At 46.7% G+C, this 20952-nt stretch overlaps 1 protein-coding gene across 1 annotated transcript in view; it reads right to left on the bottom strand.

Annotated features, from left to right (window-relative positions):
• Window positions 1-20952, bottom strand: part of LOC117998496 (guanylate cyclase 2G-like) — a 39419-nt gene that overhangs the window by 15582 nt on the left and 2885 nt on the right. Inside the window, 8 exon segments of the mRNA XM_034987254.1 lie at window positions 5654-5725; window positions 6255-6359; window positions 7072-7155; window positions 9553-9690; window positions 12017-12180; window positions 17238-17277; window positions 17279-17431; window positions 20041-20150. Of these exon segments, the coding sequence (XP_034843145.1) occupies window positions 5654-5725; window positions 6255-6359; window positions 7072-7155; window positions 9553-9690; window positions 12017-12180; window positions 17238-17277; window positions 17279-17431; window positions 20041-20150 (866 nt within the window).

Consider the following 20952-nt stretch of genomic DNA (forward strand, 5'->3'; position numbering starts at 1 on the left):
AGCCAATGCTTAGACCCAAACACAAGAGCCTGTATTAGCTATAGATAACATGCAGTACAAGCCAAGCCTGATGCTAAGGAACCCAAAGCAAGAGAGGGATCAGAATGGGGGATAGAGTGCTCGCTTCGGTGGCACGTATACTAATTGGAAAGAATGGGGGATAGAGTGCCAACGGGAAGACCGAGCTCAGGGTGAATCACTAAGGCAGAGAGCATGCTCATTTGGCAGGGAGATGGGGGCAGAGGGCACAGATCTTTCCATAGGCGGGGAAGGGCTTAAAGAAAGACCAACAATTGTTGGAGGAACACAGAGAGAGAAGAGATAAATTTGAAAATGAGAGCTGTCACATTTGAAGCGGGATCAGATGGACGGATGTTGGTATATCTCTGCGATGTCCCAGGGCAGGCTAGCAGCAGTGATACGAAGGCGAGGGGGACAGGGCTGATTGCATTTCAGAAGTAACCACAGGAGTGCAGGGAGCCAGGGGGGCCCCACTGTGGGTGATCCTGGGGTCTTTATATTCTTACCTTCCTTGATAGCTTCCGTACTATTTATTCAACATTTCCAGCTTCTTGGACTTAGAGTACAGACGTAAGGGCTCTCTATATCTTTGATCTGAGTCTCTGAGCCATTTGCAGAATACTCAGCGTGGGAGCTTGTAGGAAGGCAGCAGCCTCAGGAAGTCACGGGCATGGGGCTGTCGTGGGGCCATTGCACCTGCATCAGCCTGAGGAGCGCGGGCCTCCTCCCACCTGCCTCACCCCAGAGGTTCCGGAGCAAGAGCGAACATGACCATGTCTCTCTCGAGGGTCTTACTGGATCTTTTTCTGTTTTAAGTTATGTGGTGTGTGGTATCAACCTACGTTCCCTACTTAAACCAACTCATGTAATTCCCCTAGTGACCCTGTAGACTCAGGTGGCATTATTGTCAACCTCATCTTACAAATAAGGAAAGAAGGAAAGGGAGAAACGAAGAATTTCACCTGCGCCCGGTCACAGTGCTGGCCTGTGGTGGGGCAGGACCGGGAGGGCTGCAGTCCCACTCCCACGTCCCCGCCCTTGACCCCCTGCACAAATGCCCTGTGGCTGACGAAAGAAAGCTCCGAAGGGCAAAGAAGAGGCGTGACTGAGCATTGCGCGGAAGCCACAAGGGTCCATGAAAATTCATACCGAGGTCTGGATCGCTGATGAACAAATAAATAACAACAGACCTTTCTCTGAGCGCTTATTCTATGCACTGTGCTTTCTTCATACGTAGGATCACATTCTGTCTTTCCGGAAGACGGGCTAATGTTCTCCTTCTCTGTCTCCCAATGAGGAAACTCACAGTTTTAAATTGCTCCCAGAGAGTGAGGGCAGAGCTGGAATATAAACCCAGGTTGGGGTGCCTTCAAAGCACAGCGGCTTCTAAATCATTAGATTTTACTGTTTCCGGTGCCCTGGTGATTAATTAATTGTATGGGAGGAGGAGGAGGAGGGTGGATCAAAGTACATCCATTCTCCTGACACCGTGATACGGGAACTGCCCAGGTTCAAATGTGTCCCGAGCCCAGCTGAGGAGGGAGGTGAAGGCACCCACAGGTGTGGTAGCAGGAGGCCATGGTGGCATTCAGTGTTCCAGCAAGGGGGAATGCGAGGAGGCCCTGAATGGACTCTGCCCCCAGGGACGGGGCCGTGGGCCTCGTGGCCACCAGCTCAGGGACTCCCTCTGCTCTCGTAGGGATCACAGTCTGAGTCACTGCCCTGCTTTAGCAATGCTGGAGGTGCCGGCTAAAGCGGAAAGCAGGATCGTAGATACACCACTCCCTCTCCCACCCCAAAATTCAGTGTTGGTTTTTTGAGATGATACAGTTACACTTTAGGAACTGCAACCCACTCACCCAAAACTGGAGGGGCCTGGCTGGGGCTGCCTCTGGAACTCTCTAATGAGGCTCCAGCAAGCCGAGGTCTGGGCTTGAAATCTGGGCAGACCTGTCTCCAATCCGGAATTCTCTCTCATTTCATGGTGACCTCCCCGTGCAATAGAACTGCCCCCGATGCTCACAACTCTCTCTGCCCCTGCTGGTGCCAGGCCCGACCCAGGCAGGAGACCTTTTATTCAGGCACCACTGATTACCCCTGATATCCAGGTTTATTAGCAGCGTTCATTCCATTACAATATAAACAAGATGTTTAGGGATGGTTGAAAGTTTAGGAATGCAGCCCTCTCCAAGAGATGGCACACATCTCTTCAGGTTTGGGGGTTTGTTTGTTTTTTTCTATCTTGATGGAAACGTATGATTTCATATATATTGTCACAGACCAAATAGGTCATGATCTCAGGGTCGTGAGATCCAATCCCCCTGGGTGTGGAAACTGCTTTAAGATTCTCTCTCTCTTTTTCTCTCTGTGCCTCCCCCTCTCTATAAAAAAAGAAAGAAAGAAGGAAAGAAAGAAAGATGAATTAATAGTGGAGTTAATTGCTAATTATTAATTAAGAGCACTGTCCAAGAGAAACACAATATGAGCCACAGGTGTAATTTTCAATTTTTCAGTTAAATAGGTGAAATTAACTTTAATGACATATTTTATTTAACCTAGTGTATTAAAAAATCTTATTTTGACATGTAATCAACATAAAAATAATGAGATATTTTAAATTCTGGTTGTTTTTTCTTTCCAAGTCTTTGGCTCTGGTGTGAATTTCACACTTAGAGCACCCCTCAATTTGAGCTCGCCACATTGCCACTGGCCAACAGTCCCATGTTTGGACAGTGCTGACTTATCCCAGAGGGTTGTTGGGGGAATGAAATTTCTTTACAAGATTTATTTATTTATTTGAAAGACAGAGAGCACGTGTGTATGTGAGTGGGGGAGCAGAGGGAAGACGGAGAGAGAGAGAATCTGAAGCAGACTTCACACCCAGCACGGAGCCCAACGGCGGCTCAATCCCACGACCCTGAGATCATGACCTGAGCCAAAATCAAGAGTCAGACACTTACCTGACTGAGCCACCCAGGAGCCCCATGGGAATGAAACTTTTTAAATGTACAAGTTTTTAGTACTAGTTAGTACTAGTAATCTGTGATAATAGTAATAGTACTGCTCCTAACTAACAATGAATATTTACTGGCACCTGTTATGGGGCGGGCATGGTGCTAAGTATACTTACTTCTCGAAACAACTCTATTAGGTGGGTACTGCTGTTATCTTTAGTTGATACATAGGGAAACTGAGGCTCAGGGTAGTTAAGTTCACCTGGCCAATAGTAGAGAGCCAGGGTTCAAACTCCTAAGCAACTTCTATGCCAGACTGCCCTCTTCCTCTTAATCCATCAAGACTTCTCTTACTAAGAAATGAAGGCCCATCCCTAACTCAAGAAGAATATCATAATTTCCAAAGCTCCTTCCCAGGCTGGCTCCACTGGGTTGAACACTTTAGGGACAGGACAATGATGAGCCTATTCCTCTGTGCCCTCCATGCTCAGAATTGGGTCTGAGACAAATCAGGTGCTCAATCAACATACGTTTGTTGACTTGAAAAGTCCGTGGCATCTCAGAATCTCTCTGGTACCTGGTAGAGAGAATGTTCTGGTCAAATAGACATCCAGAGAGGAATTGTTTTTATGATTGATATGGGATGGCCAGAAGCACAATCTGACCCACAGAGTATGGCCAACGTTGAGTTCATGTCAAAGTCACCAATGGGGAAGCTCTGAGAAGCTATAGTGAATTTTTGTTAATATTAGTCCCCTTTGAAGGAATGCTGGCAGAGAAATTGACCTTAAAGGGCCTAAATGTGCCTTGACCTAACTCACTCTGACTTCCTTATACTGTCCCATTATGTACACACTCCATTTCAGAAGACTGCAATCCTTCTAAAGCAAGGTGTCAAGCTGTCTTCACTTTCCCTGGCATGGAGCAGTGGATAGACTCAGTGACCCAGAGTGACTGAAGACCACCAGGGAGACTTTCCTTTCAGAGTGCCATTCTCACCCACCCCAGTGTTTCTTCAGAGAAACTTTTGGGTTAATACCTCTTGAAAACCAAATGCCAACTGAAAAAGCTAAATCTATTTGTTATCCATACCTTACCTGGGGAAAACTTACTAGTTTCTCTTCAGAGGCAACATATGTGATGTCAGCAGCAGGAGACAGATCCCCAGAGTCTAGAGTACTACCCTGGGCTTGGTGGGGAGGGAAGGGAAAGGGGGTGAAGGGAAGGAAGGAGGAGCCCAGGGTAGGAGAGGATGCCACATCAGATCCTCCTAATTTTAACCATTCCACCACTTAATTTTACATGTACATTTCCTGACTTTTTTTTTCTATAGCTAGATTTTAACCCATTCAGAGATTAAAAACAAGTCTTTGTTCTCCTATGAAAGTGCCCAGAGTAAGGCAAACCCTTAAGAGATGTTCAATGAAGTCTTACTGAAATACTAACAAACAGTGGTGGCCCAGGGTCGTCTGTGAGGACCTGTTATGGGAGGCTTCCGTTGTCTGCCTTTCTTGGTAATGACAATATGCTGGTTTCCCACTAAAGCCTAAGATACCAAAGTTTCACAAGTAAGACAACTTCTCAAAAGTAAAGAGCAATTAGATCCTAGAGAAAAAAAGAAAGTTCTTTGATATCAATCAGACCAGCCTCTTCTCTTAAACCCACATGGAAGCTTCCCCTACAGTGAGGGGAAGTGACTTAACAAAGTCACTCCAAGAGCCACCAGCCCTCTACTGTATGTCTCACCCTGTGTCCCTCCCAACACCCAGGCCAGGTTTTGCCTGGAAGAGTCTCTTGGTTGATGAATGGGCTGTTGACTGACAGATGATGACCAGCCCTGCCCTGCTGCCCGTGTGTCAGACTGAGGGACTTCCTCACTAAGACCCATGTCATTGGAGTGGTCCCCTCTGATGGCGAAAGCAGGCACAGAGAGCTTACAAAGAGCGGCTGTATTGTAGCCGAGGGCGAGGAGGACAGCCTCAGGATTCTGGTCCACACTGACATGGCTCCACTACTCACCTTCCATCTGTCAAGTGGATAGAATGATAGCTCTACCTTATATTTTGTTGTGAGAATTAAATAAGTTAATATACACAAAGTGATAGAAAGTAGGCAAAAATAAGCACTAAATATATTTTAGCTACTACTACTACTACTGTTATTATTAATCTTTTTTTGCAGACACCACAGCCCTCTTTGCCCAAAGTAAAGACTCTGCCTGCTTATACACCTTCCTAGGTCTGCATCCCCAGCCCACCTCTCAGCTCGACAGCTTTGTGGCCGTTTTCTGGGGAGAGGAATCAAAAACTAGGCAGAAGGAAGGGGTGTTAGGAATCCTCCTCCCCAGCTTGCTTCATGGTCTAATAATTAGCTTTTCTTTGGGGTAAAAAGTTGCAGCCTGAACTGTAAATATCCTACTCCTTCCCGATTGGATAAGCCCAGCATCCCTTTCAACTCTAGTGTAAAATACTTCTCACTATTTACTTGGAATCAGGGAGGGAGAAAAGAATGGAAAATCTGATTGAAGCAGTGAATTTTAGAAGTGGAATCATTTTGTTTGAGGAGATCTGAGGAAGAGAGAATTTTCAGGAAAGATTACAGTTCAGTTTAACCCAAGACCCAGAACAACTCAAAAACACTGGTATTTGTTCTTTAAATGAGTTTTACATGATAATTACATTGACTATGTCATATGCAAATGACAGTTTGAATATCCAATCCATCGCCTTATCTGAGTTTCTCAAAACATTCTGAAAAAACAGTTATTTGAATTACTACCCGTGACTCTAGCAGAAGCACAGGGAGCTTCACATGTTGAATGGATCTGATTCTAACACATTGGATGATTTTGACCAGAACCACTGCACCCCGAGGCAGAGTACTTGACAGCCAGTCCTGGAAATTTCCCAGGAGATATCATAACCTGATTCAACGTTGACAAAGTCACCTGGTCTGGAGTCTTTTAAATACTTCCTTGTTCCTAACATAAAGCTGATGGTCACATACCATGGGTAGGACGAGTCCAGAAACATAATTTGGAAGTGATTATAATGTCTTAAGAGATGCTAACGGGCTCAGACAATTTCCACCCAGAGCAGAGGAAACCGGACTGTTGGCAATTCCACTGCTAATCATATCCCCTGCAGGTGGCCCAACAAGATAATTCAGGTCTTTCGATTAGACCCGAGAGGAACTGTTCTTGGATGAAGGGCAAAACATCGATAAGGTTCTTTATTAGCTGCTACTCGAACCCGAGGTAAGATGTACTAGTTTGTTTGCCTTAAGACTCCCTTTCTTGCAATACTGGGTGACAATGCAGATGTTGGGTGGTTCTGTGCAAATACCAAAGAAGGGGACAATGTTTTCATGCCTTAATTCATACACCTGAAAATAATAATAGTAGCTGATGATTACAGTATGTCTCCTGTGGCAGGAGCTCTGCTATGTGCTTGACATACATGCAGCTAATTCTCACACAGAGAAAAGGTGAGAAAAGAACTATGACTGCTCCCATTTTACAGATGAGGAAACTGATGCTTAAACAGTAAAACAATGTGTTGAAGATCATACAATTTCTTAGTGGCAGAGCTGGGAGGTATATCCAGACAGCCTGCCTCTAGCAAATAAACCAGAGGAATGATCAAAGTCTAACCAAAACCATAGACCTGGCCCTTCTTCCAGATGTTCTTGGCTGTCAGTGCCAGTGGCGGGGAGAGGGGGGCATGCCAGGTCACAGATCTTGGGCAAGAAATCAGACTCCATGAATCTGACTCTATCCAAGGACCAGGTTCGAGGGAGGTGAGCAGCAGAGAGGATGGAGACACAGAGGATGGAGAGATAGAATTAAGACCCAAAAAATTAAGGAGAAAGAACAAGGCTGGAAGGGGCCCCAGATTTCAGGTGCCTGGGTCAGGCTAAAGGATCTGAAGCCTAATGTCTGGGCTGTCAGGGGACGGGGGTAGTGGGCCAAGGTAAGGGAAGCAGCTTCCCACCATTGGTCCTGTGGCCTGGGGCATTTCCAGATGAGAACCAGGAGCTGGCAGCAGAGAGCCAGAGAACATCATTACTTTCTCTTTTCCGAGGGCAGGGGCCTCACCAGCCGGATTTCCTGCAGCACAGATGGTTTCCGGACCCAGGCTTTAGCTTGGTCACCAACATAGCAGATGGCCACATGGTTTCCCTGGAACCAGAGACAAAGTGGAATATTCTTAATCTAGGATGATCCAGAAAAAGCTCCACTCAGAAAAGACTAAGGGAAGAAGGAAAACCAGCAAGAAAGCCACCTACGAAAGGGACCATCAAGCTCCTCACGGCCCACATCAGCCCGAGGGCAGCACCTTCATGGAGGCGTTCAGCTAGTTGCTCAACACATGAGATCTCATTTACCAGACAACACAGTCCTGCGAGGTGGGTATGTCTAGCCTGTTTTCAGATGAGGTCCCTGAGGTTAAGTGACTTGTCTAAGGTCACACATCTGTAGGTAGTACAGCCAGAATCTGAACATCTGCCTTTAAGGATGCTCTGTTTCTATTACACAGTAATATCTCATTTTCATTCAGAGGAATAGTGAGCCGAGGTCTCAAGTGTAAGTCTGGAATCTGATACCTGGTTCAAGCCCATTTCTACTACTTACTGCTTACATAATCTTGAACAAGGGATTTCGCTTCTCCAGGCTTCCATTTCCTCATCTGTACCATGGAGATTAAAAATAAAACCCATCTTTGGGCGCCTGGGTGGCTCAGTTGGTTAAGCGACTGCCTTCGGCTCAGGTCATGATCCTGGAGTCCCAGGATCGAGTCCCGCATCGGGCTCCCTGCTCGGCAGGGAGTCTGCTTCTCCCTCTGACCCTCCCCCCTCTCATGCTCTCTCTATCTCATTCTCTCTCAAATGAATAAATAAAAATAAAATCTTTAAAAAAAATAAAATAAAATAAAACCCATCTTCGAAGGTTCTTACGAGGGTTCAGTCAGTTAAAATATGTAACACTGTTAATTCAAACCTGGGCACATATCAAGCTTTCAGTCAGTAGCATATCTTCTTGTCTGTCATTACTATTGAGTTTGCATTTAGAGAGTCCATCACTCACCACAAATCATAGGACAAGCTGGAAAAATTGGCGTAGAAGAAGAGAGAGAATCTGGACACAAGAGAAGGTAAGCCTCAACATGATTTAAATGTCAACCAAGATCTGCCACTTTTAGTATGGGGTTAATTGCAAAAGACTCAGGACTGTGATGGGGGTTCCATGGATACAGGGACCCCTGCGGGATGGAGGAGAGGGTCCTTGGAAGAGGAAATGCTTAAGTTGAACCCCGAAGGACAGGAAGGTACCAGATGGAGTGGGGCAGGGGCGGCAGGCATGGATTGTCTGAGGGCAAAACACGTATGGTATAAGCAGCAAGACCCATTGGATGAGTACAGGATTTAAGCCAGGAGAAACAATTTTTCTGAAAGTAGGTTGGGTAGAGAGCCTTAAGCCTGTGTTAAAGAGTTTGGACGCCATGATATGCGCAACAGAGGTGGGGACCCCAGTGATGGTGTCTGAGGGAAAGGAGGACAAACATTTCAGGAGGCTTAACCAATACAGATACGCTGTGGATTGTTGGCTGCCATCTCTAAATTGCTACTTGACCATAGTATACAGTTTTTTGGGGCACCTTGGTGGCTCATTCGGTTAAGCATCTGCCTTCGGTTCAGGTCATGATCCCAGGGTCCTGGGATTGAGCCCCACATTGGGGTCCCTGCTCAGTAGAGACCCTGATTCTCCTTCTCCCTCTGCTACTCCCCCTGCTTGTGCTCTCTCTCTCTTTCTGTTAAATAAAGAAATAAAATCTTTAAAAAAAAATAGTTTTGTATTCATAAAGGTCCTTAGCATTTGATGAGTGATGATATCCAAGATGGTTTTTTGTAGTTGGAAAACCCAAGTAAATATTTAGAAACATAAGTTCAGTTGCATAAAGAAAGCTTTGGCTCCAATCTTTGCTAAATCCAGTTTAGGGCAAAGAACAAGTCTCCCCTTGTTTGGAGCTTTTGCCCCTACTCTCCAGGACTTCCATTTCAAAGAATAAATATAGGGGTTTTCTTTCTTCACATATTTTTCACCCAGGGGACTTGAACTTCTAAAGGAGTGAAGACTATGAAACATTAGGATGCTGGGGAACTAATTTTAAATTTTATATAATTTTAATTAATTTAAATTTATTTAGCCTCATGTGGTGAATGGCTACCTTATTGGACACTGTCGTCCTGGAGCATGGACTTCTGCATCCTTGCTATTCTGCACTGAGGAATCAGTTGTGGGTAATGTTGTCGCTGTGCTAGAAGGACTGGCAGTTGCTGAAGCTTGAAGCATAATCCTTGCCTGCCTTTCTCAGCCTCTCTCCCACACCCCAGACCGTTATGGCTCCTTTAGAAGTTCAAGTTTGAGAAGCACAAGTCTGGAGTCACAGAACTACCCTGGCTTTTACCTGGAGTGTCCCTCTATTCACAATACCCTGCCAGACAGAAAGGACATGCAGAGAATGGGACAGAGACACACACTAGGACCTATAGGCAGCCACTTCGCCCTCAGGAGTACCTGGTAAAGCCCTACTGGGGCATAAAAGAGCTCTTGCCCCTGCTGGCTCTTGACAAAGGAACTGGCGTCCCCAGAAACCATCACACCAGAAGAATGACTCTTGTCCCCTCTCGGCACAGGTGTGCCTCTCCGAGATGGCTGTAAGACAGGAAGCAATTCCATTGTTCTCAGTAGCATGACCAAGTACCGAAGAGACTGTACCATTTACGGGTGAGGAAAATGAGTGCCAAGGTCACACAGTTAATACATGGGAGAGTCAGGATTCAAATCCTGATCCTCTGACCCAAAGTGTGAGTGCTTCCCTGCGACATGGCCCTCTTGGGTCCAGACCACCACAGACAGTGTCCTGGCTCAGACTCTGGGGTCAGACTGCCCAAATTCAAGTTCTGACTCTGGCACTTACCTAGATGTGTTACCTGATGCCAGAGTCCTCTTTCTAAATGAGAATCTGACCGCATGACCGCTCTATTTCATACCCCCAGTGCCTCCCCAACACCTAGAGAATGTGTTTAACACGGAGGAACCCTGTTTTTCAGGGAGAGTCTTACCTGGAAACCTAATGCAGAAACCAGGTAGGACAAAGCAGAGTTGCTTTGGCTGAAGAGGGAAGAAGGAGGCTCAGGATTCTTCTCCGTCACACCTCCACCCTCAATCTATTGTTCACCCCTGGCCAGACCAGTGAGCCCCAGAATCCCCAGGGACATTTGAAAATGACCTGCTAATGAATCCCAATCTGGTCTTCACATGTTGGACCTCCTTGACGTCGGTACCTCCAAGTCACCTTTTTTTTGAAAGTCCTAACTCACTCATTGAATGAATAGTATATATAAGGATACCAATAAAAAGAAACAACTACCACAAATGACAATTTTGAAAATAAAGCCTATATAACAGGAATGACATATACATAACATGAGAGAAATGTTTGATTTTGACAATAATGTATTCCTCATCTTTAAAGTCAACCTAAATGTCTGTTAGAACAAACGTGTATACTTTGGTCTGCCTTGGTGCTTTTTTTTTGACAAGCAACAACATTCTAGAACACTTTTCTTTTGCTTTGAACCATTTAAGATTCATACATCTGTTCAAGTACATAGATTCTTGTTATTCTCTTAATATCTTGAGTAACATGTACTCCTGAGCAAGTACTATCTGAAATTCTAAACTGACTGATCTTTAAAATAAAATTCATTGCACTTGTAGGTTTTTTTTTTAGAGCTTTTTTTTTTTTAAAGATTTTATTTATTTATTTGAGAGAGAGAGAAAGAGAGAGAGCACATGAGAGGGGGGAGGGTCAGAGGGAGAAGCAGACTCCCCGCCGAGCAGGGAGCCCGATGCAGGACTCGATCCCGGGACTCCAGGATCATGACCCGAGCCGAAGGCAGTCGCTTAACCAACTGAGCCACCCAGGCGCCCCTGCACTTGTAGGTTTTTAATAAATTGAGATAAAGGTAAAATTGAGCCCCTCTCTCTCTCCCTCCCCCCAGGAACAAAGAGCTCTTCTTAAACTACAGAAACCCAAGTCTATCTTTCTACTCTAAAAAACATTTCTCACTAACATTTCCAGTAGGGCAATAAATGTTCCAGAATAATTAGTATACGCTTGCAAAGAGTGCACTGTTTAATATTAATAACAAAAACAGAGAAAAAGAAAAAAGGAAAGAAAGAAAAGACACTTCAGAATTCCAAGCGAAAATATGCTAAGTCATAAAAGATGGTCATAGTAGTATTTTTTGAAATTATGCAAATGTTATATACTTATCAAATAACATTATGCTTATTAAATGTGTGCCAAGCCTCCCAGTCTTGAGTGCCCCACATCTTAGCACATCCTGTGTTCCTTCTCTCCTGCTCCCCACTGACAAACCACTCTACCCAAATGTCACCTCCTTTCTGAAGCCTTCACGATGCTGAGACATTTACTCCCATTTGCAGGGCTTCTGTCTTACCATGTAGACGGACGTCTCTCAGAGTGCTTGCCTCCGTCAGGAGACATCACTTGCGGTATGTCGTCATGCCTTGCACTATGTTTGGCCTGCAGTCGATGTCTAACGTGTGTGTATTGAGCAAAAGAATCTTAACTGTTTTTGTCATCAGTAGATCAAAGGAGTTAATGCGGTTTTGAAAATAACTAAATGCTGCCCAGGAGACAACATTAATGTTTGAACAGGACGTATGGGTTCTTATGCCCACAGGGTAATAGAGCTGAAGGGAACCTTCGGGACCATCTGATCATTTTAAAGTATTGAAAAACTGATGCCCAGAAATGATGTCCCCCAAAGATATTCACCAAGGAAGAAATGGGAGGCCCAGAAGCAGAATGTGGGTCTTAAGACTCTGTTAAGCACCCACTTTATAAATAAGTCGGCCTCAGCTTTCAGAAACTCCTAGATGAGGCCCCTTCTGCAAATCACCAGCAGTGAGCAGGAAATGGCTATCTGGGCCACAGGTGTGGCTTCACCTTGTTCTGGGCCAGAATGGTGATGTCATCATAATTGATTTGCCACCATATGTCTTTATTCTGCTTTTGCAATTTTCCACTCTGCATCCTTAAAATCAGACCTATGATCACAGCTCCCAGGACAGTAATCAGGAGGGTCGTTGTGAGGATCACAGCAGTCACACCTGGAGGGCAGAGACATGTCATTGCTACAGCCTGCTGAAGAACCGAAGTGAGCACATCCGGGTCCTGGCTGGGCCTGCCAAGCAGATGCCTCAAAGGCAGGGGCCCAAGCTAGGATATACTGGGTCCACTCAGACTTGTCTCTTCCAAGGATTCTTTTCTAAACCCCCCCTCCGGTTCCCATGGCAACTACACTCACCTCCCCCTTTGTATAGAAACGTCCATTGTAGAGAATGGTGGTGACTGAACATTTCCTATGTGCTCTCCTTAGAGTTGTTCTCAGTTATGATCCATCCAGCTCCAGGGCTGGGCTCCTAACCACCATGCAACACTCCCTTGTTCAGACTCTCTCTAACTCCTTAGAAATGAAGCCCCTGAGACTCACATCCCAGGAGCCAGGTTTCCCTGGAGCTGAGGTTCTCTGCAGGGGAGGCAGGCGATGTTGGAGATTTCGGGGGTGACTGCAACTAGAGGGTGCTGCTGGCTTGTAGTTGGTGGGGGCCTGGGACACTGCTAAGCATCCTACAGTGCACAGGACACATCCCCACACAAAAAGCACCACTGCTGCTGAGACCCCCTCCCGTGGAGAATCCCTACCTGCCACCTTCTCCGAGCACCCTCCCTGACCCGTAGAAGCAGGTGCGGGGTCACAGAGCTCATTGTAAAATCCACAGCTGGGTCTGTCTTCAGGAAGCGAGCCATGGGGCCAACAAATCATGGAGAAATTCCTCATGGGTCTTTGAAAAAAAAAAAGACAATTGAAAGTCAGGGCTCACTTGATTTATTCTACTCTACTATTATTCTACTCTACTATTTACTGAAACATTTGGTGACCCATCCGATTTCCGCACCTCACCTAGACTCTCCAAATTCACCTGCAGATGATCTAATTCATGGAAGGGCAATATCTTTCTGTTGGGTAAAAGAGCTGACTTAAACGTTTGATTTAAACCCCGTCACTTTTGATTTAAAAACAATCTGCCGACTCTCTGGGGCTGCTGGGATTTGCTCCCATGTTGGATATAGACAAATCTTGTTACAGAGCACCTTGCCCTTTCACAGACAAAAACATCTCCCCCCACGCGGAGAATGCCTCTTCCTACAACACTGAGGATCTGTTTTGCCATCGTTATTGCATTTCCTGGGCCAACTTACCTTGGCACTTTAAAATTCCATGAGAGTAGGGAGGAAAAAAGTGTCAAATCAAATCTGGATTAGGGGTGGTGGTGACAGTGGGGACAAGTAGAAATTCAATTAAGGTTTAGGTTTCCTTTCAGTTTTCTCATTGATTTAGAGCTGAAAGAAAAAAACGGATTTTTCTAGGGATTCCTGGGCTTGGGAACCCAGAACAACAGCCAGGTCCTGGCGTCCACCAAGCTCTGGATTTGGGAATCAGGCCGCCCGGGTGAGTGGATTCAGCTGGCTGGGGATTCAACCCTGCGAGGGGGCGCTGTGACCCCTAGGCCAGGGCCTCTCCCTGAGATCATAGGCCAGTGAGACCTGCCTGGTTGTGGTGTCAGAGGAGGCCCAGGTCCCGGTGGAGGTGCACTTGGGGCGGTGGGGGGTGCTGTGTTCTAAACTGGAATCTGAAGTGGCTGAGCCACGACCACCACCAAGGGCAAAATTATTTTAAAGGCCCGAAGTCGATCTTCATATGAGTTCAGAGAGCTACAGACAACCTGTGTGGTGGGTTCCAGGAGCTGAATCCCAAACTGGCCTCCCAGCAGGACCCTCCCCTCCCAAGTCCCTTCCTGTAGCACCATCTACATGTGGAGAAATGTCCTGCCCAGGACCTGATTACTTTCTGATAGCTGTCATATTGAAGAAAAGGAAGAAAGAGGGTCCTGTTTCTGGATTTCTGTAGGGCATAGACTGAGTAATTCATGTGCCTTTCTTCCTGGGAGTCTACAAACACGGGGCCGGTGATTCCTGGGAAGAGAGAAGATGCCCACGATGAGGAGGAGGGAAAGGTGCGTGTAGCTCGAAATGCCAGCCCACCAGCTCCCACCAGCAGAACGCCCGCCTCACAGCCACCAGGAGCCAGCCGTGAGGTTTTTGCCATTTCAGGGAATCTGAGAAAGGGGTAAGGAGGAGTGTGAGAAAAAGAAGATGGTTCAGAGGTAGTCCTCTCGTGGCCCAAAGGCCACTGTGGGCAGGGAGATGTACGTCGTTAGGCCTATGCTGGGGAGCACACCCAACATTAAAAAAAAGAAGCTAAGCAGTTTTTAACTAATTTCACATAAAACCCAAGATTTATGCTTCTCTACAACAATCAGATGTGACGAAATGAGGCAGATGACATGCCAGGCCCCAGGCACGAGTTCGCAAACTTTGTTCCTAGTGAGTCCCTTCCCTCCTGGTTTTGGCATTGACATGGTGCCTGTCCTGGCCCAGGTGTGTTCATTGTCCTTGCTTAGGATTCGCTCAGCCACGCACAAAGGACACACCTGCGACTAAGGACACGTGGTCCGACATAGGACTTATTGTTGATTTGTTCCCGTTGGGGACAGGACACAAAATGACCATTTATTAAGCACCTGCTCTGTGCCCAGCACTGCAAGTCCTAGTGATTTCACACATCTAGTCCCAGTGGACCCTGCAAGGGAGGCACCATCATCCACTCCTTAACAAGCAGAGCGGGGAGGCAGACTCCCCTGAGTTTTCAGAGCCAGGAAGAGAGGCAGGCCTACTGGGCCCCAAGGTCCGTATTCTTCCCAGCAGCCCATGCTGCTTTCCTATGCATATGCGTGCTGACATCCTGAACGTGGGGCTTGAGCACAGCTCCCTGCTAAGGTCTGCACAGAGGGGCTGGAGCAAATGCGATGACCAACATTGCTGCTTTCAGTGGGAATTGTGTTCATTGTGCAAAGAGGGGATGGGATCTCCATTTCCTAATTCGACCTCCTTGGCCAAGGTCATCTTTTCAATTGGTGTAAAGACCTTCAGCACCAACTAGTTCTGTGGCTGTGGTCCTGGCCACTGTGTGGCAGAGATGAATACAAGAAGCTGAGACTTGTATCCTAACTCTGTTAAGGGCCAGTCCTCCAGCACAGAAGAGAACAGAAGCCAGTTTGGAAGGAGTGAGGGGTCTCCAGCCTTGAGTCCTGGAAAGCCCTGGCACCCCAGAACCCCAAGGGGACATGCCTTGGGCTCTCTTAAAGGGCCTTGCTGGCCCTCACACCCTCCGCTAATTCTAGCATTAGGAATTTTTAAAGGGCAGGAAAGAGGAAATAAATTGATCTGGCAGAGGGGATAAAACAAGAGCAGGAAGACACACTCCTCCCCCCCACCTCCCTTTTTTTTTTAAGCAAATGCTTCAGGGTCATCAAGAAAAGGAGGGAGGGCAGCTGGTTAATATTTCCACTTGGAAAAGGAGTTGATGGAGTACACGCGAACTGAGTCTGTGAAAACCCCAAGGAGCAGGCCTTGGTTATCCTCTTTAAGTCTCAGGACAAAGTTTAGGCTCTAATTTATTAAGTGAGCGATAAGCCAAAGAAAACACAAATAGCTAGCATTTAATGAGCACTACACCTCAGCGTTAACCCAACAGTAAGAACCTGAGCCCCTAGAGAGAGGCAGGCCTTAGTATGATTTCTGGCTCCACCATCTAATGACCTTGTCCCCTCGGGCAAGTACATAACTCTTCTGGGCCTCAGTTTCCCAACTAGATCACGTGATCTGGGAGCAACTCTTTATGCCCTGGGTGGGAGGGAGGATGGTTTAATTGAAAGAGGGCAGATTTCGGAGCCAGGTTGGCCCAGCTGCTGTATTTGCTGTGAGACATGGGGTGAGTTCCATAACCTCTCTGAACCTGAGTCTCACCTCACTTATTTACACAATGAGGAGAAAGCCACTGTCATGGTGAGTATGATAGTTAAATGAGGTACAATAGGCATACTACCATTCCCCACTCCCAAAGCACATAGTAGGTCTTCACTACATGTTCTATTCACTTAGTCAACAAAAATACAAGTGCCTACTAAGGGCTAGGCACTGTTCTCCCCGTAGAACCTGGTACAGAGCTAACACTTAGTAGATGACTCCCCAGATATTTATCAGTTGATCATCTTACTTGTTAGGATCCACAATGGGCCACCTTGTTCCGAATAGAACCCTTGTCATCAGTGATCCATCATCACATTCCAGGTCAGATCAGCCCCACCCTGGGAGTAGCTCCAGCTCTGGCAATGGTGTCTCTATAAAAAACTCTCCATGGGAGGGATACCTGGGTGGCTCAGTCTGTTAAGCATCTGCCTTCAGCTCAGGTGATGATCCCAGGGTCCTGGGATCCAGTCCCACATCGGGCTCCTTGCTCAGCAGGGAGCCTGCTTCTCCCTCTCCCACTCTCCCTGCTTGTGTTCCCTCTCTGTCAAATAAATAAATAAATAAATAAATAAATAAATAAAAAAAATCTTTAAAAAAAATTCTCTGGGGGAATCAGACACTTTGCCCCATCATCCCACACAGTCAGGGATCACCACTGGCTGCTGATCTCTCTCCTGACTGTCTTCTCCCTGTGCTCGAGCATCTGCTTGCCTTGACCTGTCCTACCTCCACATCTCTGATCCCCCCTGGTCCTGGCATCCTGCCAGGAAAGGGAATTAATGTGGCCTGAGTTCACTGGGATCTCTTCTGTCACTTCCATGCACTGGTTTATTAGGTACTCGAAACCACAGCCCAGAGACAGATGTTCTCAGGAGTCTCATTTTTCAGGTAAAGGGACAGATGTGTAGGGAGGTTAAGAAATTCCCCCTCAAGGCCCACAGTTAGGAAATAAAAGAACTGGGATGGGAGCCCAGTTCTCTAACTCCAAAGGCCACTGATATTTCACCCAGCAACCTCTGTCCTCCTCTGTGATCGTGGGGTGCAGATTTCATAAGACGGCATCAGACTACTATTTATTGTGGGCTCTGGAAGATGAGAAAGTGGTGTGCGTGTGTGTGTGTGTTTGTGTGTTAGGGGTGTGGGGCAAGCAGAGGGGAAATAAGAGGGAGACTATCAGAGCCAAACACAAATATCCTCCAAGGAGGGGGCAGGGGTCTGCGCAGGAAGGCCCCACGCCAGACCTGCTCCTCCGTGGAAGTGGTGCTGAAGAAGGGCAGGCCTCCTCAGCCTTTGGTAGACTTGCTTCCAGAAGCCTGCATCTCCAGGGCCTTCTCCATAGGAGTCCAGGGCTATGAGAAACACTGACTCGTAGACCGTGGGGAAGTGTGTCACCTTCTGATTTGTCAATACCTCCTTCCAAAAGCTCTCCTAAAGCACAAAGAAATAAATGTCGCCATTCGTAGGACATACCCCTGTTCAACAGAACTGCTTAAAGACAATGTCAAATTTTAATCTCTTGCTCGTAATCCTCAGAAACACAATGACTCTGGAAGGCCTGCCACGTGAGGTCCACATTTTCAAGCCAGCACGAAGCAGTGGGATGGAAGCCAAATAAGACTAATAAAGAATAAAAGCTTACCTGGGGTGTCAAGCAGCCTAAGATGCAGAAAGCTTACCTTCTACCAATGGGTGGCAAAAAGCTTGAAAAATTGAGGACTGTTGATTCTCAATTTTCTGCTTGTGGCTTCAGTGGTTTGTTAGGATCGTTATTATCTATATTATTACTATTATGAAATTAATGCCCACTTACTGTATGTATCTATGCATGAAGTACAGCAGGCCTTTCCTGATTTCCCTACGGCTCCCTCCTGTCTGTTCCGAGACGTATCCAACCGTTCTAGGCCTGTACAGAGGACTGTGTATGTGCATGTGTATGCATTTTACATAAATAATATCACACTAACACTATACTGCTGTTCTGTGCCTTGATATTTTTCCCCATATAGGAAGCCTATATTGGGGATATTTTATAGAATGAATTTATGCTATTCCTTTTTTTAAAGTAGCATGAATTCAATTGCACGGACGTTGTATGGTATATTTTTAATTCTATAAGCTTTCTGCCACTGCAAGCCAGTTGGAAGGTGATTGTCAAGGCTTGGGGAGAAAGTGACGAGGGGGTTGAAGGCTTCCCTGCCAGTACTAAGACCTGTCCCAGTCTCTCCTCATCTGGCTGCAGCAGGCAGAGGAGATAGAAGCGAAGAGAAAAGGTGGCCAGCAATAACAAAGGGAGGCAGGAGGACGTTCTGGGAAGTCTGGCATATGTTTAGAATTCCGGCTGGCTGCCCAGAGAAATCTGAGACACTTTGGGCAATCCAAAATACTTCTTGATAAAAAGATAAAAGAACTCCAGAATATTATTATACATTTTTCTTTACTCCCTTTTGCTCTGTTTCAGCTCATGATTATATAAAACAAGCTCACTTTATGGGGCACCCGGGTGGCTCAGTCCAGTAAGGGTCCAGCTCTTGGTTTCGTCTCAGGTCATGATCTCATGGGTCGTGGGATAGAGCCCTGCCTTAGGCTCTCTGCTCAGTAGGGAATCTGCTTGAAGATTCTCTCCTGCTGCCCCTCCCCTCACTTGTGCTCTCTCTCTCAAATAAATAAATAAATCTTTAAAAAAATAAAATAAAACAAAACCAAGTTCACTTTAGAAAGATCAATCTGCTATAAAAATTATACAGCGTGTCCATAGCTAAATGTACGCGGCATTTTTTAGGAGCCTGCGAGTGGGATGTGCTGGTTAAATGGACAGACCCTGAGGCCAGCCTACTTGGGTTTGAACACTAGCTCTCCCTCCTCCTAGTCCCATGGCCTCGGGCAAGTTATTTCTGCCCTCAGGGACTCAGTCTCCTCATCGATAAAATGAGGGCAATAAAAAGTACCTCCCCATCAGGTGGTGTGAGCTGAAATGGGTTTCAGTATATCAAGTGCTCACGATGGGGCCTGGTACCAGTCAGCACTCCATAAGGCAGAGTTATTGGGGTGAAGGGCTCAGTCCCAGTGTCCAAAAGACCCAGTGTGGAGGACTAGCTATGCCACTGGGGAGCTCTGAGCTCTTGGGTAAGGTACCTTAGTTATCTGAGCCTCTGGTTGGTTCTTTGTCTGAAATGCTAATAACGTCTACCTTCCAAGGTTGTTGGAAATGAGTTCCACGATGGTGTAAATCGAGGCTGGAATATCTGCCTCACGGGGCTCTCAGAATACTGAGTGCAACAGGACAAGTAATATGTGTACGTGTAGGAACTGAGAGGAGGTATGCGGTACGTTCTAGCCATCCCGATCATTACCACATGAACCAAACCACCTAAGAATTGCCTTATGGGACCAGTATATTGGTCTTGCCAGGCCTTTGCTGGGGCTCCAACAGGACCTCTAACTCACAATGCAGAAGAACTCTTTGAGCTCCATTTCAGTGTCCCGATCATAAAATGAGGACATAAGGGTACACCTCAGCGTTAACCCAACAGTAAGAACCTGAGCCCCTAGAGAGAGGCAGGCCTTAGTATGATTTCTGGCTCCACCATCTAATGACCTTGTCTCCTCGGGCAAGTACATAACTCTTCTGGGCCTCAGTTTCCCAATTAGATCACGTGATCTGGGAGCAACTCTCCTAGTCCCATAGTCTGGCTTATAAGGTAGTAGTGAGTATTCGGTGAGCTAATGCATCTGGCACATAGCAAGTGTTCCCTATTTGTTAATTCTTTTTTTTTTTTTAAGATTTTATTTATTTATTTGAGAGACAGAGAGAGAGTGAGCAACAGAGAATGCGAGTGGGGGAGGGGCAGAGGGAGGAGGAGAGAGAGAATCTCTGCTCCCTGCTGAGCACAGAGCCCAATGTGGGGCTCGATCCCATGACCCTGAGATCATGCCCTGAGCCGAAACCAAGAGTCGGACACTCAACTGACGGAGCCACCCAGGCACCCTGACTTGTTACTTCTTACTGAGGGGGTCACTGAGGGCTTATCAGCACCCACCTCCAACCACTGCACAAGAATGAAGACAAATTCTCCTGTGCTGAGTCCCAGGTTCTCTGCAGTCAGCAGAATAATTTTTGCATCCGCCGAGCTGCAGATTCGGATGATAACTAAGAAGAGAAGACAAAGTCAGTCACTGGCATGTGCTCACGTGCACACACACGCACACACTTTTTAAAAAAGTGTGGCCTGAAGTCACCCCAAATGAGCAAATGAGCCCTGAACTTTCTCTCTCCTTGAGCAAGCTTGAGGAAACAGGAATACCTAAACCGTCCCCAGTGTGGACACTTCATGAACCGTGTCCGCAGTCCACAGGCTGGGGGCTTTCGCCCTGCAGCCCAAAAATCCTCACTGCGGGTCTCTCCTGAAGTACAAGCCAACAAAATCGGTGGCCGCTTCTTGCTCTAGTTTCTTCATTTAATTCACCCAGAGCAAAGGATCTGGCTTGTGACTCATCAGCCACATAGCAGTTAGGAGGAGTTCGAAGATGACCCAGAATCAGGAGCATTCAGACCTTCTGAGTTTGGATGGGGGGCGAGGAGGAGGAACAGGCCATCCCGCTTTTCTTCCCTCCAAACACATCAGCATGCATTTTGAGGACACCCAACTGAAGCAGTGACTTACTTTTTAAATGCAGTAAATGAGAGTCTGCTTGTTTGGGTCCCAATTGTGTGTTGCAGAGGATATAGCAGTTGGCACGAGAGAAGACCGGTGCCCTCAGGAAGCTGACAGTCACACAGCATACAAGTGAAGAGTTAAAGAGAGCATGTAAGGTTCTGGTTTGGGAGGGGGAAAGGAGGCTCTGATATTAACGTGTGTGTGGGGGGGTGGGGGCTACTGCTCCATATCAGACAGTCAGAAAAGGCCCCTCAGACAAGGTGGGCTCTGCGCTGAATCTGGAAGGATAAGAGG

This window comes from Mirounga leonina, unplaced genomic scaffold (genome assembly GCF_011800145.1).
Source record: "Mirounga leonina isolate KUSES-001 unplaced genomic scaffold, KU_Mleo_1.0 Mir_114, whole genome shotgun sequence".
NCBI lineage: Eukaryota > Metazoa > Chordata > Mammalia > Carnivora > Phocidae > Mirounga > Mirounga leonina.